Genomic DNA, 17,160 nt, shown 5'->3' with positions numbered 1-17,160 from the left:
CCTGTCTGAAGGCATGTTCCCTGAGTGCTGTGCCAGGGTCTGCCAAGTGTAGGAACAGGAGAGCTTGAACAGGTCCTGGGCCCTGTCCTCCCTTTTGGGGAGTCAGATATACAGCAGAGAAACTGGGAAAGGAAAAGACAACATTGTCATCCTACTTAAAAGGGTTTATTTTGCACATTAATTGCAAAGGACTCCAAAGACAGATCAAGAAAGTCACATAGGAAAGTGTCAGGGAAGTAACAACACCAGATCAAGAGTCAGAGACCAAGAAAGGGGTAGATGACACTGTGTGTCTGTGACCTTGCTATCTTTATCTTCTTCCCTCATCAAAAATTTTGGGCCAGGAAAGCTAGAGGGAAGGTGATCCCAAGAGCCCTCTTCCAAGAAACTAGATCCCTGTCCAGCAGAGCAGAGGAGACATTCAGGCAGCCATTGCCAGTCTGGTTCTAGACAGGAGGGGGCAGCAGACAGCCGGGTTACAAGAACCAGCGAAGGAGGCCTCTCTCAGGGACAGGCTAAGGCAGAGCCCTCCAGGAGACATTGAACCAAGAGGCTAGGCTGTTAGGACAGATTACAGGCAAGACAGGGCCTGCTGGCCCAGGCGCCACTTAAAAATAGTTAAGACAGAAATGAAGTGAGCTTCTGAGGTGAGCTGCGAATTCTGCTGCCTCTTGTGTGCAACGTGCCCAAAGAAGGGCAGTGGTGAAGACAGAGCTAACAGCATAGGTGGGAGAAGCCAGGAGGCCAGAGGATAACGGAAATGCCTGTATATACATGTTGTGAAGAAAACCACCCCCTATTGAGGCCCCTCCCCTAAGGGTGGACACCCACAACTGTCCACATACACTCCAGCCTGCAGAAAGGTGTCTGAGGTAATTTTCTGTGCCTATCCATACCCAGGAAAAATGAGAAGGCCCTAAATCACAAATATGCTGGATTTCCTAGACCTCAGAGACAGTGGGGCTGGAGGAATATACAAGGTTGAGCTGCTGACATGGCAATGGCACCTCTTATCAGTGGTGCCGTATCCCATGTTGTTAGCATGTGGGAGGCATTAGTGGGGCTTAAGGCCCAGAGACAGAAGTGGGAATGGAGGAGGAAAAGGAAATCAAAGTAGCTAATAGGAACAGCAAGGAGAAAGCTAGTGAACTGACAGAGAAAAGTCAAAGGTGCATATGGTGTGACAGAAAATGTTACTCCCACATGCCTTGGCAGCTCACAACACTGGGTGGCAAACATCAGTCTGACCCTAACGCCTTGGAAACCTGGCCACCAGAATCACAGGGGAAGGGGACCAGAGGGGACTAACTCAGCTTACCTTGTATGGCCCTAGCTTGGCTTGCTCTCATACTGACGGTGGACTCTGTCAGTGTGCTGGGGACCCATTGGGAGAGGCCAATACCCTATGCCCCAACACATGTGGCCACTGAGCATGTCCACAACCCACAGGTAGCCTGACCTGTGCTCTCATGATCGTCTCAGAAGGAAGAGAGGCATATAGAGGTAGTTCTAAATGAGTTCTTAGGGCCCTTGGCTCTCGGCTGACACGTCCCTAGCCCTGGGCTTTTCAGGAACACCAAGGCTGCTGCAGGATGGCTCAGGAGTTCCTGAATCTGGCTGCATGTCAAAATCACCAGGAAGTCTTTTAAAAACCAGACCCTGGTGGAGTGAGTGATTCTCTCAATCTCAGGGGAGGGGAGGGAAGGTGCTCCCAACAGCTCTAGCTCACAGGCACGCTGAAGAGACCTCTTAAGGGCAAGACTTACCTTCTCGATTTTGTCAGGATCTGACAGCAGGGCAGCTCCCATTCCTCCCTAAGGAAAAGCACATACAGGAGGCTCTTACAGCTGAAGGAGGGCTGCTCCTCCCTGTGGGATGGCAACCTGGCAGCACCTCAGCACCTGCCTCCCAGAAACCAAGGTCCACTGGTGATCAGCACTTCTCCTGGGCAAGCAAGAAAGCAGCAGCATCCGTGCCCACAACACCAGGGATCAGTTTGACGAATTCTAAAAGCCGTCACTCTGATCCCCTTAGCAAGACCCGCAGGTCTACCTGGAAACAGGTTCTAAAAAAATCATTTTTCAGCACTGCCCATTTCCTACCAAGGGTTTCAGTGCCTTAACAAACTAAACCCCACAAGCTGCCAAGCCTCTTAAAAAAAATAAATGGATTGGTCTTCCTTTGAAATGAGATCGAATCCACCTTCTTCCTGTCCTACCGTCACTCGCCACCACTGCCAGCAAAGCCACACAGAGGCACACGATCTGCAATAATGTCCAGGCCCTGCTCCCCTGCCAGCAACAACGGCCTCCCAGTCCTGAGCACTCAGCCCAATGTCAAACTCTAACAAAATCCCCAACTAATGGAAACCAACAATCCCCAGAGCCACTTAAATCTCAACATGAATAACAGCCGTTGTCTCTTGATGGTGAGATTACTGATGATTTTCCTGTTTTTGCTTTTTGTTTTCTGGGTTTTTTTTTTTTTTTTTTGTCCTTTTCTATATTATCCAAGTTCTGGACAATGGTATGAATTACTCTAACAATCGGAAGAGGAGGGAATGTTAAAAATCTGAACCCATTCAGAATGAGGTGAAGGGAAGAAAGACAAATCCAATAAATATATGTTGTCAGTATATAAACTACAAACTAATGAATGCTCACGGAATGTGCTCAGGAGGTTTAAATTTACTTATTACAGTTTAATGTCATGTTTCAGAAATACACATTAGAACCAGAGAGAACACTGAACCAGTACAGACTGAGTCTGCATTTCAGAGGAGAACAGGAAGAGCAGGGCTTCTAGCCCTGGACTACCTCAGACACAACCTTAGAGGCCTTGAGGAAGCCCTGGCCACTCACCTGGCTCCGCTGTCCCTCACCTCACGCGCAATCCAGCCCTTCCTTATGGAATCGCAGAATCTAAACTCTGGTCTCTCTGCTCCATCTCCAGCAATGGCTTTTCTAACTGGCATTTCTTTCCTTCCTCTCTCCTTCCCTCCCTTCCTTCTTTCCTTTCTATTTAACTTCTTAATTTGCTTTTTTGAATAGGCAACATATTAAAAATCTTAAAGGTTCAAAAGGATGAGGAGTAAGAACTCTCCCTGCTTAGAAGGAGAGAAAACTATTCAATTTATTTTTTAATATGACCTCTATTTTTGAACCACGAGAAGACAGCAGATAGTCAGCTGGCAGGGACTGGGTACAGCACACTGGGAGGTATCTGTTCTGACTGGTCAGTGCCAGTACTGTGACCTTGTTAATTATTTGGAGTGGCACCCCTGCAAGGGAACCTTATTTCTTCTGCAAAACCAAAGAAAAACTTAGTTTCCCTCCCCAGGGGAAACAAGTGTCACCAGTTTCTTGTGTATCTTTCCAAATATATAAAAAGAAGTGTAAATATACATATTAATTCCCTATTTCCCACACAGATATTGTGACACATCATATACGATTCTGCTCCTTGGTTTTTTCATTCTATGATGTCAGAGGGAATATTCCAACCATTTCAGCTCTGCTCCGTATACAACTCAGGTGCATGAGGGAATAATTACAAGGTAGCAAAACAGAGCCTGATGTTTTCAACTCCTTGCGTGCATGCTCAGCCATGTCCAATTCTTTGCCACCCCATGGACTGTATTCTGCCAGGCTCCTCTGCCCATGGGATTTCCCAGGTAAGAATACTGGAATGGGTTGCCATTTCCTACTCCAGGGGATCTTCCCGACCCAGGGATTGAATCTGCTTCTCCTGCATCTCCTGTGTCGGCAGGCAGGTTCTTTACCACTGAGCCACTTAGGAAGAGACAAGGGCAAAGTTCCACGATTCCTTGAAGCAGCTACCCACAAAGGTCCTCTGGTTTTCAAGTATCCCAAGGGCCTTTCCCTCAGGCAGTCTCAGCCTCCTGGCCTAAAGCAAGGGTCCTCAGGCCAACCAACTTCTGAGAGCAGACTCTGGGCAGAGGGCTATGGGGACAATCTGCCACATCTAGACTGCAGACCCTTGCGCCCTATGATCAGGTTTCCGAGGTGACCCTGCAGGAGTCGCTCTGGTGCCTTGCATCCAGTTAGCTCCAAGTTGCCCTTTACATCCTCTCCAGGCCACCTCTTCCTCCCGCAGTCCCAGTGATACTGAGACCAACCATCTTCTTGGCTGCCAGTCTACCCTCCCTCTGCCCCCACAACTCACCCCACCTCCCACTCCTAGTGTGATCATTTGCCAGCCAAGCACTGCCAAATTCAGCCCCAATTTGGCTTTTCTTCTCTCCATCCTTGGTTTCCCCTGTGGACTCAAGATACTCATCTCGGATACCTGTGTCCCGACCTCTAGCCTCTTTACACTTGAATCTATTAGACACATGGCTTCTAGATTAGCATTTCTATTTATAGAATATATTTGGAAAGACACACAAGAAACTAGCAACGCTGGCTTCCCCTGGGGGAAGAGACTAAGTTTCTGATCACAAGCCTTCTCTGTTCCAAAACAGGTCAGAGATATCTAAAAAGTCAAAGTTCAGTTAACCTGGTCTCAACCAAGATTTTCAATCACATGTTCCTCTGCTGCCTCTTCCCCTCCCAGTTCTCAACCCTCTGGTCAAATCGAGGTTCCCTGCTTCTACTTCATGTTGGCCTCCGGGTCCCAGCTTGTACTATACCCTTGGCCTGCCAGGTCCCAGGCCTCCTCCTCAGGGACCACATTTCCCCACAAGAGCCTGTGTTTAAGGGCTGCCCTTCTGTTCCTTTCTCAGACCTCCCACTGCAGTCCTGTCCGGTCTCTTCTGATATGACAATTGGGATACATATATTGCATCCTCTAGTTTTATCATGAAAAAGAGCTCTGTTCACATTTTTCTTTTAACATTTACACCATTTATTACTTGGGCACGAGTGCTCTATGTGTGTGTGGATATTTATTTATGTATACATGTGTATGCATATGCACATCTAAAATTTTTCCTGGACTTTTCTGGTGATCCAATGGTTAAGAATCCACCTGCTGATACTGGGGACACCAGTTTGATCCCTAATCCAGGAAGATTGCACATGCCTCGGGGCAAGTAAGGCATTTTCATCTGCTCCAAACCACCTCCAAAACCACAATTGCACATGCCTCGTTGCTCCCCAACTGCTGAGTCAGCAGGCCCTAGATCCTGTACTCTGCATCAAGAGAAACCATGGCAATGAGAAACCCATGCTACACAGCTAGAGTGGTCCCCACTCATCGCACTTAGAGAAAGCCAGTATGGAGCAACAAAGACCCAGCACAGACAAAAATAAGTAAATAAAATTAAAAAAAATTTTTCCCTGGACCATTTCAGGGTAATTATATATATATCTCATAGCCCTTGACCCCTAAATATTTGTGTGTATTTTCCAATAGAGATATTCTTACATAACCACAGAAGTTATGAACTTCATATATTTTCACTGATACAGTACTTTTTAGCTCATCTACCATCATCTATATTCCAATCTTGCCAGCTGATCTAATAACACCCTCTTGAGTTTCTTGCTCATGAGTACAGGATGTAGTCCAGAGTTAGGCACTGTACTTAGCTGTCACCTCCAGTCAGTGCCCTTTAATCTGCACCCTACATTTTGTGAAGAATACAATGAAAGCAGTTTACCTTGGTGGAATACTCTTTAGGACAGCCCATGTTGACGTCAATACCAGCCACATCATTTTCTCTGGAAAAACATGAAGGAGGAAAGGTAATAAATATTCAACTTGAGGGTAGGACATAAAGTCAAAGGTATGGGTCTGTGCTCCTGAAATTCTTACTGGCTCTCTGAAACACACCAACCCTCAGGAACAGGAAATGAAAAATTCTGTCTCTAAAATATGCAACTGCCTCTCCTCCTGGGCAGAGCTCCGGAAGAAGACTATAAGGTGCTCACACATGTAGGAAAGGCTAGTTGTAGAGGATTCTGCCAGCTTTGAGTTGTATCAGATGACTCAAATATTGAGTGACAGCCACACGGAACTCCATCCCAGAATTCCAGTCCTAACTGGGTGGTGAAAGCCATTTGCCGATGCACAAAAGTGACCCGGGGACAAGAGCCCTTTCCCAGAGCACTGGTTCTGGTGGAAGTGGGGGGCTGTCTTGGTGTGCTCGGCTGCATAGTTAGCTTCCTCCAAACAGTCCTCAGACGTAGAAAGGACCCTTTCCTCATCATCTGGTACATACACAGTTACTTGTCTGTGACCAGCAGCAACTACTACCCAAGTTTCTTCTCACGTTCATTGTAATTAATAACAAGACCTAACAACTTCCCAAGCACTCACTACATGCCACATATTGCAGATATTTACATGCATCATCTCATGTACCCTTCCCTATAATGCCAGAGGGAGGTGGGACTATTGGTCTCATTTTATAGATGAGGAAACCTAAGTTCTCAGTGAGGTTAAGTAATGGATCTAAGGTCAGATGGTCAGCAGATAGCAAAGTCAGGATTCCAGCCCAGAGCTAACACAAAAGCCCATCTTCTGAACCACATTACTCTGCTGCCTTCATTAATTTAGAAAGCAGTAAGTCTTACTTACACTTCATGAGATTTAAAAGCTCAGGGTTCATAGTCATGGTAGTCTCCAGAAAGGAAACCCCATAAATAAACACTAACAAACAGGCTCCCACCCAAAGGTTCTCTGGGGTCCAGACACAGTGGGTTCACATCATACCTGGGGCAGCCCTTATTCACCACAAATAGAGAAGGAAATATGACCCTCTGAACCTGAAAACAGAAGGTAGTGGACTAGGAAGCAGAAGGGTGGTCACTTCCAAGGTCACAGGGAACAGTAAGATCTCAGGGCCCACAGGAGAGGCAAAGGCAGTCCCCCAAGAGGGAAGAACTTACACAAGCCTGGCCACAGCAAGGGCTCGCTCTGCATCTGAAGTCCCCTGGGAAAACAAGAGGCTAAATCAACCAAGGGCCTGACACAGTCCATATGCACAGACAACCACACTCAGGCACACGATGCACACATGCACGGGCATATACGGGCAAACACACACACACACACACACACACACACACACACACCAGCAAGTGGAGACCAGGTGTTATTCTCTCAAATAGCTAGCCCACTAGACTGGCTCACTGGAGAGTTAAGAAAATGTCATCCATGGTGTCAATACTTCGAAACATACAAAAAAGTTGGAAAGATTTTAGAGTGAACATTCATATACCCATCACTTAGATTCCACAATTAACATTCTTCTATATCTACTTTATCATATGGTTACTCATTGATATCAATTTTTAAAAAATTTTTGTTGTTGTTGCTGTGCACAGGCTTTCTCTAGTTGCAGCAAGCAGACTTGTGGTGGCTTCTTTTGTTGAAAAGCACCAGCTCTAGGGCATGCAGGCTCGCTAGCCGCAACGCATGGGCTTAGTTGCACCACTGCATGTGGAATCTTCCTGGACCAGGGATCAAACCCATGTCCCCTGCATTGGCGGGCAGATTCTTAACCACTGGGCCACCAGGGAAGTCCTGTTATCAAGTTTTTTTTAACAAACCTAAATGTTATCCCGGAAGTATTTCTGAAAAAATACTGAGAAATACCCAAAGTGAGAGACAAACAGAGTCACTATGACCCTAACACAAATCCTAACCATTCTCTTTTTTTCCCTGGTTGTACTGCATGGCATGTGGGATCTTACTCCCTCAACCAAGGACCAAACCCATGCCCCCTGTAGTAAAAGCACAGAGTCTTAACCACTAGACTACTAGGGAAGTCCCAAAAAACTACTCTTGAAGAAACTTAATTTCTTTAAATGGTAAATATATATAGACAATACAAAACAAAGACCATGATCTGAACAACTGATGCTAGGGAATAAAAATACATATAAGTCATGAGAAACAGATAATCCCTACAATGAAGGATATTAAATTTGAGACTGGAAGCATGTAATAGACCACTAATAGCTTGATTTCCATAAACGGTCTCCAAGAGTATAATCACTCATGAGCAGATCTCTGAAACCATTGAATGCAGGATCTTCAGGAAGACTGAAGACCACCGTATAATGGAGCCCAGGCACATAACACTCCCCCAGCCCAGGGCATGAGATGGGAAGTGCGCTTGGCCCTGGGATGTCCTACCATCTGGAAGACGACCTTGCTCTGCTCCCTTTCACAGGTGCGGAAGACCACTCGGTCATCAGGAGCAACAAAGTCCACTGTGCTGAGCGCCTCTGCAAGAAAACACAAATGTCTTTGTATTAATAGAAAAGCAAGGGGCAAAACATGTATCATTTCCTTGCCGTGGGCCTTGCCCATGGGCTGGGACAGGAAACAGGGGAGAGGCAGGGCACGGACGAGAGACCGGGGACGTCGCAGGAAGGCCCTGCCATCCCCTTTCCTGGGGAGAATGTGCATGGTCGGGGGGCCGGTGGCAAGCCTGTTGCCGCTGTCACACGTCCGTGCCCATGTCCTTCCCTCTGTCCCTGGTGACAGGGAGACGGATGATGGCATGCAGCCATTCACGGGCCCCTTGCCCTCTTTCTCACCCAAAAAAAAAAAAAAAAACGTGTATCATGATCCCAAGTGTGTGTAAAAAGTACACATCATTTCTCTTTGTGATTATTCTTCAAGCATGGGATTATGCGGAATTTTCATTTTCTAGGATTGGGAAAGGAGTATGTCAAGACTATACATTGTCACCCTTCTTATTTAATTTATATGCAGAGTACATTCTGCAAAATGCAGGGCTGGATGAAGCACAAGCTGGAATCAAGACTGCTGGGAGAAATATCAATAACCTCAGATATGCAGATGACACCACTTTATGTAAATAAGTGAAGAGGAACTAAAGAGCCTCTTGATGAAAGTGAAAGAGGAGAGTGAAAAAGCTGGCTTAAAACCCAATATTCAAAAAATGAAGATCATGGCATCCAGTCCCATCACCTCATAGCAAATAGATGGGGAAACAATGGAAATGGTGACAGACTTTCTTTTCTTGGGCTCCAAAATTACTGCAGATGGTGACTGCAGCCATGAAATTAAAAGACGCTTGCTCCTTTTATTTCAGGAGTAATAATTTAAAATGCTATGACCAACCTAGACAGCATATTAAAAAGCAGAGACCTTTGCTGACAAAGGTTCATCTAGTCAATGGTTTTTCCAGTAGTCATGCATGGATGTGAGAGTTGGACTATAAAGAAAGCTGAGCACTGAAGAATTGATGCTTTTGAACTGTGGTGTTGGAGAAGACTCTTGAGAGTCCCTTGGACTGCAAGGAGATCAAACCAGCCAATCCCAAAGGAAATCAGTTCTGAATATTCATTGAAATGACCAATGTTGAAGCTGAAGCTCCAATACTTTGGCCACCTGATGCAAAGAACTGACTCATTGGAAAAGACTCTGATGTTGGGCAAGATTGAAGGCAGGAGAAGGGGACGACAGAAGATGAGAAGGTTGGATGGCATCACTGACTCAACAGACATGAGTTTGAGCAAGCTCTGGGAATTGGTGATAGACAGGGAAGCCTGGCATGCTGCAGTCCATGGGGTCACAAAGAATCGGACACAACTGAGTGACTGAACTGAACTGATATCTACAACACTGAATTTCTCATAACACAAAGAAAATATATATCTAAAAGAATTAAACATGAAATCGACAAAACTTCGAGTGAACTTATTTTAAGATTTCACAAGCGTGTATACATTTCAAAAACCTCAAACAATACCACAATTCTCATTAAAGCAGAATCAGCCTTATCAATAAAGTATAAGCAAAACCATGATTTAGCACAACTACTTCCATTTGCAAAGTATTTACATGTCCCTTATCTTATTTGATCCTTACTCCAATCCTATGAGTTAAATAAAGCAGGGATAGTGATTTTCCTTTTACAGCTAAAGACACTGAGGCAGAGGTCATGTGACTTGCCAGAGAGTTGTACAAGACTTGTACAAGACTTGCTCTTGTACAGTCGGAGAGCAGCAGGGTCAGGATCAGTGCTGAAGCCACCCTGACCCCAAGGGGATCACCTGTACTACAAAACCTGGTGATTCATATGCCAGTAAGCCTTCAGGCAGAAGGTATTCACTGCCTGCTTCACAACTGGCAGTTTGTCATGGTCTCTGGAGAACAGTGACTATTCTCAAGAGACCATGATGGCGGTGGGTTAGTCACTAAGTCATGTTCGACTCTTATGACCCCATGGACCACAGCCCACCAAGCTCCGCTGTCCATGGGACTTCCCACCCAAGAATACTGGTGTGGGTTGCCATTTCCTTCTCCAGGGGATCTTCTCGACCCAGGGATCACCTGGGTTTCCTGCATTGCAGGTGGTCTCCTGATTTGCAAGCGGATTCTTAACCAACTGAGCCCCCAGGGAAGCCCTACTCAAGACAGCATGGGAGCCACAAAATGACACAGCCAGGCAAGGAGCACCAGAGGACACTGACACCCAGGCAAAGGCAATGTTAGCACAGCCTGGGCATGACTGGGCACACACACAATCCTAGGACCACAGCTGCACTCACCATTGACAACTCTCTTGCACTGAAGCATCTTGAGGTCGACCAGCTCCTGCAGAGGAATCAAAGGGCACATGTCAGTCCCAGACACACAGGTCCTGGGTACAGCAGGAAAGACCAGTGATCCTGGTTGCAGGGGTAGGCAAGAAGGCCAGTGCATAAATGGGCAGCACTGAGTGACCTATGCTTATGAAAAGGGCTGCAGCCAGGCCGAGCTTTGGCTGAGAATGAGTCGGGGAAAGCGAGCTGAGTGAAAGTGAGAGTAAGCTGGGGTTGCTACTGCTGGGATCCCAGCCCTGGCAGCAGTAATTTGTCCCCCTCGGGATTCCTCAAACCCTCTGCCACGTCCACCTTCATGGCTGGACCTCTTCTCTGTATGCTAGTTACAGATGCACCCGTCATTCCTTTACCATTAGATGATGAATACTCTGAGGAAGGTTCTGGATTCACACAAAGGTGGGCTTTGAGGATCTGAGAGGAGGAGCTAAGGCAAAATGGCCCTTGAAATGTCTTATTTTCTCTTCTGTCTCCCCATTATACCCAAAGAGCCTCTGGGGCTTGGACACAGTCTCATTCATCTTTGTGTCCCTAGCGCCCAGCACGTTACAAGTTCTTACTGAACATCTGGTGAAGCTGCTTCAATGCCTTACATGCAGCAGATGCTCAGCTGATTGTTAGGTGGAGAAATTAATTTCAATTGTCACCAGTAAAACCACACATGTGCCTGCTCACCCACATGTCCTCAACACTATTGTTTATCAGTTTTATTCATTTTAGTCAGTTCTTTGGTTATAGTTAGAACTTCTCTTTTTTTTTCACTGTTATTTCCTTCATTGGTGAAAACAAACATTGTTTTTCCATGCGATAGAGTTTATCATCTGTGCATCTTCCTACCAAACTGACTTTTACATCTATAAAAGTTGTGCAGGAAAAAAGCTATTCTTTGTCAAATAGGATATTATTTTTCTACCTCAATTATCACAATTATTTTTTTTATATCCATGTCATTCCCTCAATTTTTATCATATATAACATTTATTTTTATAGAAGAGACAACTCGAATTTTGCCACAAACAATGCTTTCTAGTTCCCAAATCTATCTCCATCACAGTTAAGAATATAATTTGAATTGGCTTTTATCTTCTTGGTAAAACTAATTTTGCCTTTTTAACTTACCTGATAAGTAAGGCCATTTATAAGTCAGTTATGGTCTCCTGTACTGCAAGCGGATTCTTTTTTTTTTTTTTTCAGTTCTACCAGTTTATTTCTACCAGCCCATCTCCCTCCACCCTCCTCATGTATGCATGCTCAGTCATGTAACCCCATGGACTACAGCCTGCCAGACTCCTCTGTCCATGGACTTTTCCAGGCAAGAATAGTGGAGTGGGTTGCCATTTCCTTCTCCAGCAAGCAAATTATTTTATTCATATGGCTACCAAATGTTTGAACAGCATTTAATTTTCAAGTGCCTTATCATGTATGGGCTTATTCTTCCTTTTTTGTCAGATATTATTTTCCTATATCTCAACTACGGCCTGCTACCTTCATCTCCTCCATTCCACCCTGCCAGGCTCCTCTGTTGATGTAATTCTCCAAGCTATTTGCTTCTCTAAGGGATCTTTCCAACCCAGGGATCAAACCTTGTTCTCCTGCATTTCAGGCAGATTCTTTACCATCTGAGCCACCAAGGAAGCCCCTTAGAGATGATACCAAAAGCACAAACAACAAAGGAAAGTATTAGATAAATTGAACTTCATTAAAATTAAAATTTTTTGTGCATCAAAGGATACTATCAATAAAGTAAATCAATTATACTTGTATAAAATTTTAAAAAATTAAAATGAAGTCTTAAAAAAATAAATAAATGAAAAATAAACTGAAAAGACAATCCACAGAATGGGAGAAAATATTTGCAAATCATGTATCTGTTAAAGGTCTAATATCCAGAGTATATAAAGAACTCTTATAACTCCTAGAATAAAAAAACAATAATTTTAAAATGTGCATAAGATATGAAGAGATATTTCCCCAAAAAAGATATATAAATGGAAAATAAACATAGCAAAAGATGCTCAATATCATTAACAGGAAATGCAAATCAAAACCACAATGTCCATAATGGGGAGAATTTCCTGGCAGTCCAGAGGTTAGGACTCTGCGTTCTCAATGCTGAGGGCCTGGGTTCAATTCCTAGTGTGGTAAAAAATAATAAATAGAACCTATCTTTAAAAACAAACAAACAAAAAACCCCACAGTGAGATACCATTTCAGAGCGACTAGGATGGCAACAATTGCAAAGAAAAAAAGACAGAAAGAGACTTCCCTGGCAATCCAGTGGTTAAGACTTCACCTTCCAATGAACAGGGTACAGGTTTAATCAGGGGAATTAAGACCCCACATGCCTCAGGGCCAGAAACAAACAAACAAAAAAACCCATAGAAAACAGAAGCAGTATTGTAACAGATTCAATAAAGACTTTAAAAATGGCCGCACCCAAAAAAAAAAATCTTAAAAAAAGAATGACTTTATTATTAGAAAATATCATGAAGTATTTGAGAAGTAATACATCATACTATATGAAACTTTCAAACAGTTATGGAGAAAATACATATATTAGAGAGAGAGAACAAATTATAAAACAAATCAAGCAAAATGTTAACAGTAGGTCAATCTGGGTAAATGGTATATGGATGTTCTTTGTCCATTCCTGCAATTTTTTCCATAAATAATTTCCTTGTAAGTTTTAAAAAATTACCCATTCTGGGCAGAAGATTTGAATAGAAATTTATTCAAAGATGATATACCAATGGCCATGAAGCATACAAAAACATGCTCAATATCATTCATCATCAGAGAAATGCAAATCAAAAGCACAACAAGCTATCACTTCACACCCATTAGCATGGGTAATATTAAAAAAGAAGAGAAAATAATAAGTGTTAGGAAAGATTTCAAAAACTGTACACTGCTGGTGGGACTGTAAAATAGTCCAAAAGACAGAGAAAACAGTACAGAGATGCCTCAAAAAATGAAAAAACTACCACATGATCCAGCAAATCCTATTTCTGGGTATATACATCCCAAAGAACTGAAAGCAGGATCTCGAAGAGGGATCTGCACACCTACATTCACAGCAGCACTATTCAAAACAGCCAAGAAACAAAAGCGACCCAAATGTCCATCGACAGATAAATGAACAGATAAGCAAAATGCAGTGCATATACCATGGAATATTATTCAGCCTAAAAATGGAAGGAAAACCTGTCACATAGTACAACACGGATGAACCTTGAGGATATTATGCTAAATAAAATAAGTGAAAGTCGCTCAGTCGTGTCCAACTCTTTGTGACCTCATGGACTATACAGTCCATGAAATTCTCCAGGCCAGAATACTGGAGTGGGTAGCCTTTCCCTTCTCCAGGGCATCTTCCCAACCCAGGGATTGAACCCAGGTCTTCCACATTGCAGGAAGATTCTTTACCAGCTGAGCCACAATAAGCCAGTCACAAAAAGACAAATATCGCATATTTCCACTTACATGAGGTATCTAAAGTATTCAGATTCATAGAAACAGAAAGTAGAATGGTGAAGGGGCTATGGGGAATGGGGGAAAGGGGAGTTGTTTAATGGGTATAGAGTTTCAGTTTTGCAAGATGAAAAGGTTCTGGAAATCTGTTTCACAACTACTGAACTGTACACTTAAAAACAGTTAAGATGGTAAATCTTATGTGTTTTTTACCATAAAAAAAAATTTAAGTACTCATTTTGGTAATCAAGGTCTCTAAAGGCCACTGTCTTCTCCCTTCATCTTGCTTATTAAAGGCAGGTGTCCTCTCACATCTGGGCCACTAGAGTCCCATTTTATTTTGGTTTGTTGTTTATTTATTTCATTTTTATTGGCGTGTAGGTGATTTACAATGTTGTGTTAGTTTCAGGTGAAGAGCACAGTGAATCAGTTACACATATACACATATCCAGTTTTTTACATTCCTTTCCCATATAGGTCATTACAGAGTATTGAGCAGAGTTTCTATTCTATATAGTAGGTTCTTATTATATAGGTAACCTATTTTATATATAGTAGTAAAGCTGAAACTCCAGTACTTTGGCCCCCTCATGCGAAGAGTTGACTCACTGGAAAAGACTCTGATGCTGGGAGGGAATGGGGGCAGGAGGAGAAGGGCACAACAGAGGATAAGATGGCTGGATGGCATCACTGACTCGATGGACGTGAGTCTGAGTGAACTTCGGGAGTTGGTGATGGACAGGGAGGCCTGGCATGCTGTGATTCATGGGGTCACAAAGAGTCAGACACGACTGAGCGACTGAACTGAACTGAGTGTGTATATGTCAATCCCACTCTCCCAATGTATCCCCCTCTCTTTGCCCTCTTGGTAACCATAAGTTTCTTTTCTACATCTGTGACCCTTTCTGTATTGTAAATAGGTTAATTTGTACCATTTTTTTAGATTTCACATACAAGTGGTAACACATGATATTTGTCTTTCTCTCTTACTTCACTCAGTAGGACAATCTCTAGGTCCATCTATCCATTGTAATAACATTTTTACAATGTTACAATAATATTTTTATAATAATAGGAATAAGTATGTGACATCTGATTAACTCCTAGAAAACTCCGTCAATAGGGCAGACTTTGGTGGGGAATAACCTTAACCTTTGCTGAGCTGGTTCATCCTTTCTTCACTTACAGCTGCAGAGGAGCCTGTACACATGGACTACCCGAAGTCCCACACTAGGTCCTGAGAGGTGGATGAAGTGATTTGACTAACCTTACAGATAGGTCGGTCACCTCATGTGAACACAGAGAGAGCATCACAAGGCTGACCTGCAGAGCAACTCGGGATCCACCAGGGGGCACCAGGCACCATGCTGTGCCTTTCCCAGTACTCAGGGCTCAGTTCCCAGAGATCGATCTGCTCACCACAAGCAGGGGCCAGCTGGCCTGCATGCCTGCCTGTCTGACTCTGCTCCACAGGAGCTAGGTCTGGATAAAGGGCCTATTCTTCCCAAATTCACTCTTAAGCCCTCTCTTCTTTTCCTTTTTTAAAAATATTTATTTTACTTATTTATTTTGGATTCGCTGGGTCTTAGTTGCAGCATGCAGGCTTCTTAGATGCAGCATGTGGGATCTAGTTCCCTGACCAGGAATTGAACCTGGGTCCCCTGCATTGGGAGCACAGAGTCTTAGCCACTGGACCTCCATGGAAGTCCCAGACCCTCTCTTCTTTCTACACCCTTCTTTTTAATAAAACTTTTTATTTTGAGATAATTGGAGGTTCACATGCAATTGAACCTGAATGTGACATCCTGTGTACCCACTGCCCAATTTCTCCCTATGGTAACGTCTTGCAAAGCTTAGTAACAATATTGCAACCGGGATATTGACACAGAATAGATCCATCAGCACAAGGATTCCTTGTGTAGCCCTCTTATAGCCACAGTTCTCCCTCCACAGATGGCTCTTCAAGATGGAAATGTCAGAAGCACTTGGGTAGTTTCTTTAACCTCTTACCCCCACTAGAGAGGCATAGCAGGATTAAGGGTTGCGGGGGAAGCTTACCTACCCAACTGAGAACCACTGCTCACAGTCCCTATCCAATATCAGCTACTCCTTTAACTGGTTTTCCTAGAAGATGTTTTCTAAACCTGAGTCTGAAGTCCTATTAATAATAATCTTCAAAGCAACAGGCCAGTAACTGGCCTACTAGCTATTGCTATCAGAAAATTCTATGGCTTACCAAACCAACCCCATCCAGTTTCTCTAGCCTGAATCTGGTCCTTTTCCTTCTCACTCTGAAACTGAGCTTCCTCATTCACAAAATGAATGTGTATTAACTCCTACAGGAGCCACAGCAGTGACCTGACACGATGCTCATCTATCCACCTGGCCTAGGTGTCCCACAATGCCTCCATGCAGCCCAGGTTCCTGATCCTTGGCAGGGCTCACAAAACTCCTATGTTTTTGTCTTGTGATGCTTTCAGTGAGCACCTGCGAAGGGAGAGCCATTCTGCCTCCTCTAGCTTCTGAACACAGGCACCCACAGGTGAGGAGGCTGCACTTGTGGAAAAGCTCTCTGTCTGGGAGGATTAGGAGCCCCTTACCTCACAGTACACAATGTCCGCTCCATAGTCCAGGGCCAGAAGCCGCATTGGGAGAGTCCCCACCCGAACCATAGGGGCTAATATGAGTTTGTTGTGGTAGCACAGAGAGAGGTTGTTCACAGTCATTCCTGAAGAAAGAAGAGTCAGACATTCAAATGGAGAAAAATCTCTTCTGTTATCCAGAGCAGGCTTTCCTTTTCCTCCCAACAGGTAGTACTTTGTTTTCCTTTTCTCTGATCATAAAAACAATGCAAGCTCGTTCACACATCCAACAAATATTTATTAAGTGTGTGGTGTGTGCCAGTCATTGTCCTAGTCTTTGTGGATACATTAGAGAAGAAAACAAAGATTCCTGTTCTGCTAGAGCTTTCATGCTGGTGGGGAATGAAGAGTGCACAGCAGAGGAAACAGTCAGTGCAAAGGCCCTGGGGCAGGAGCAAGTCTGATGTGTTAGTAGACTAGTACAAAGGCCGACATAGTCGAGCACAGAAAGAAGAAGAGTAATGGACGTCAGATACAGGATGGATGTCCTAAGCAGATAG

At 44.0% G+C, this 17,160-nt stretch overlaps 1 protein-coding gene across 6 annotated transcripts in view; it reads right to left on the bottom strand.

Moving 5' to 3' along the window:
* DUS2 (dihydrouridine synthase 2) overlaps window positions 1-17,160 on the bottom strand; it is a 39,849-nt gene that overhangs the window by 11,219 nt on the left and 11,470 nt on the right. For all 6 annotated transcript variants that reach the window (XM_061387690.1, XM_061387689.1, XM_061387685.1 and 3 more), the window contains 6 exons: window positions 16,619-16,746; window positions 10,497-10,542; window positions 8,107-8,198; window positions 6,855-6,898; window positions 5,624-5,684; window positions 1,767-1,814 (listed from right to left, as the gene is read on the bottom strand). In XM_061387690.1, coding sequence (XP_061243674.1) covers window positions 1,767-1,814; window positions 5,624-5,684; window positions 6,855-6,898; window positions 8,107-8,198; window positions 10,497-10,542; window positions 16,619-16,744 — 417 coding nt within the window. In that variant the 5' untranslated portion in view covers window positions 16,745-16,746. The remainder of the gene's footprint in view (window positions 1-1,766; window positions 1,815-5,623; window positions 5,685-6,854; window positions 6,899-8,106; window positions 8,199-10,496; window positions 10,543-16,618; window positions 16,747-17,160) is intronic.

This window comes from Bos javanicus, chromosome 18, assembly GCF_032452875.1.
Source record: "Bos javanicus breed banteng chromosome 18, ARS-OSU_banteng_1.0, whole genome shotgun sequence".
Taxonomy (NCBI): domain Eukaryota; kingdom Metazoa; phylum Chordata; class Mammalia; order Artiodactyla; family Bovidae; genus Bos; species Bos javanicus.
This window is presented reverse-complemented; position numbering and strand designations above follow the sequence as displayed.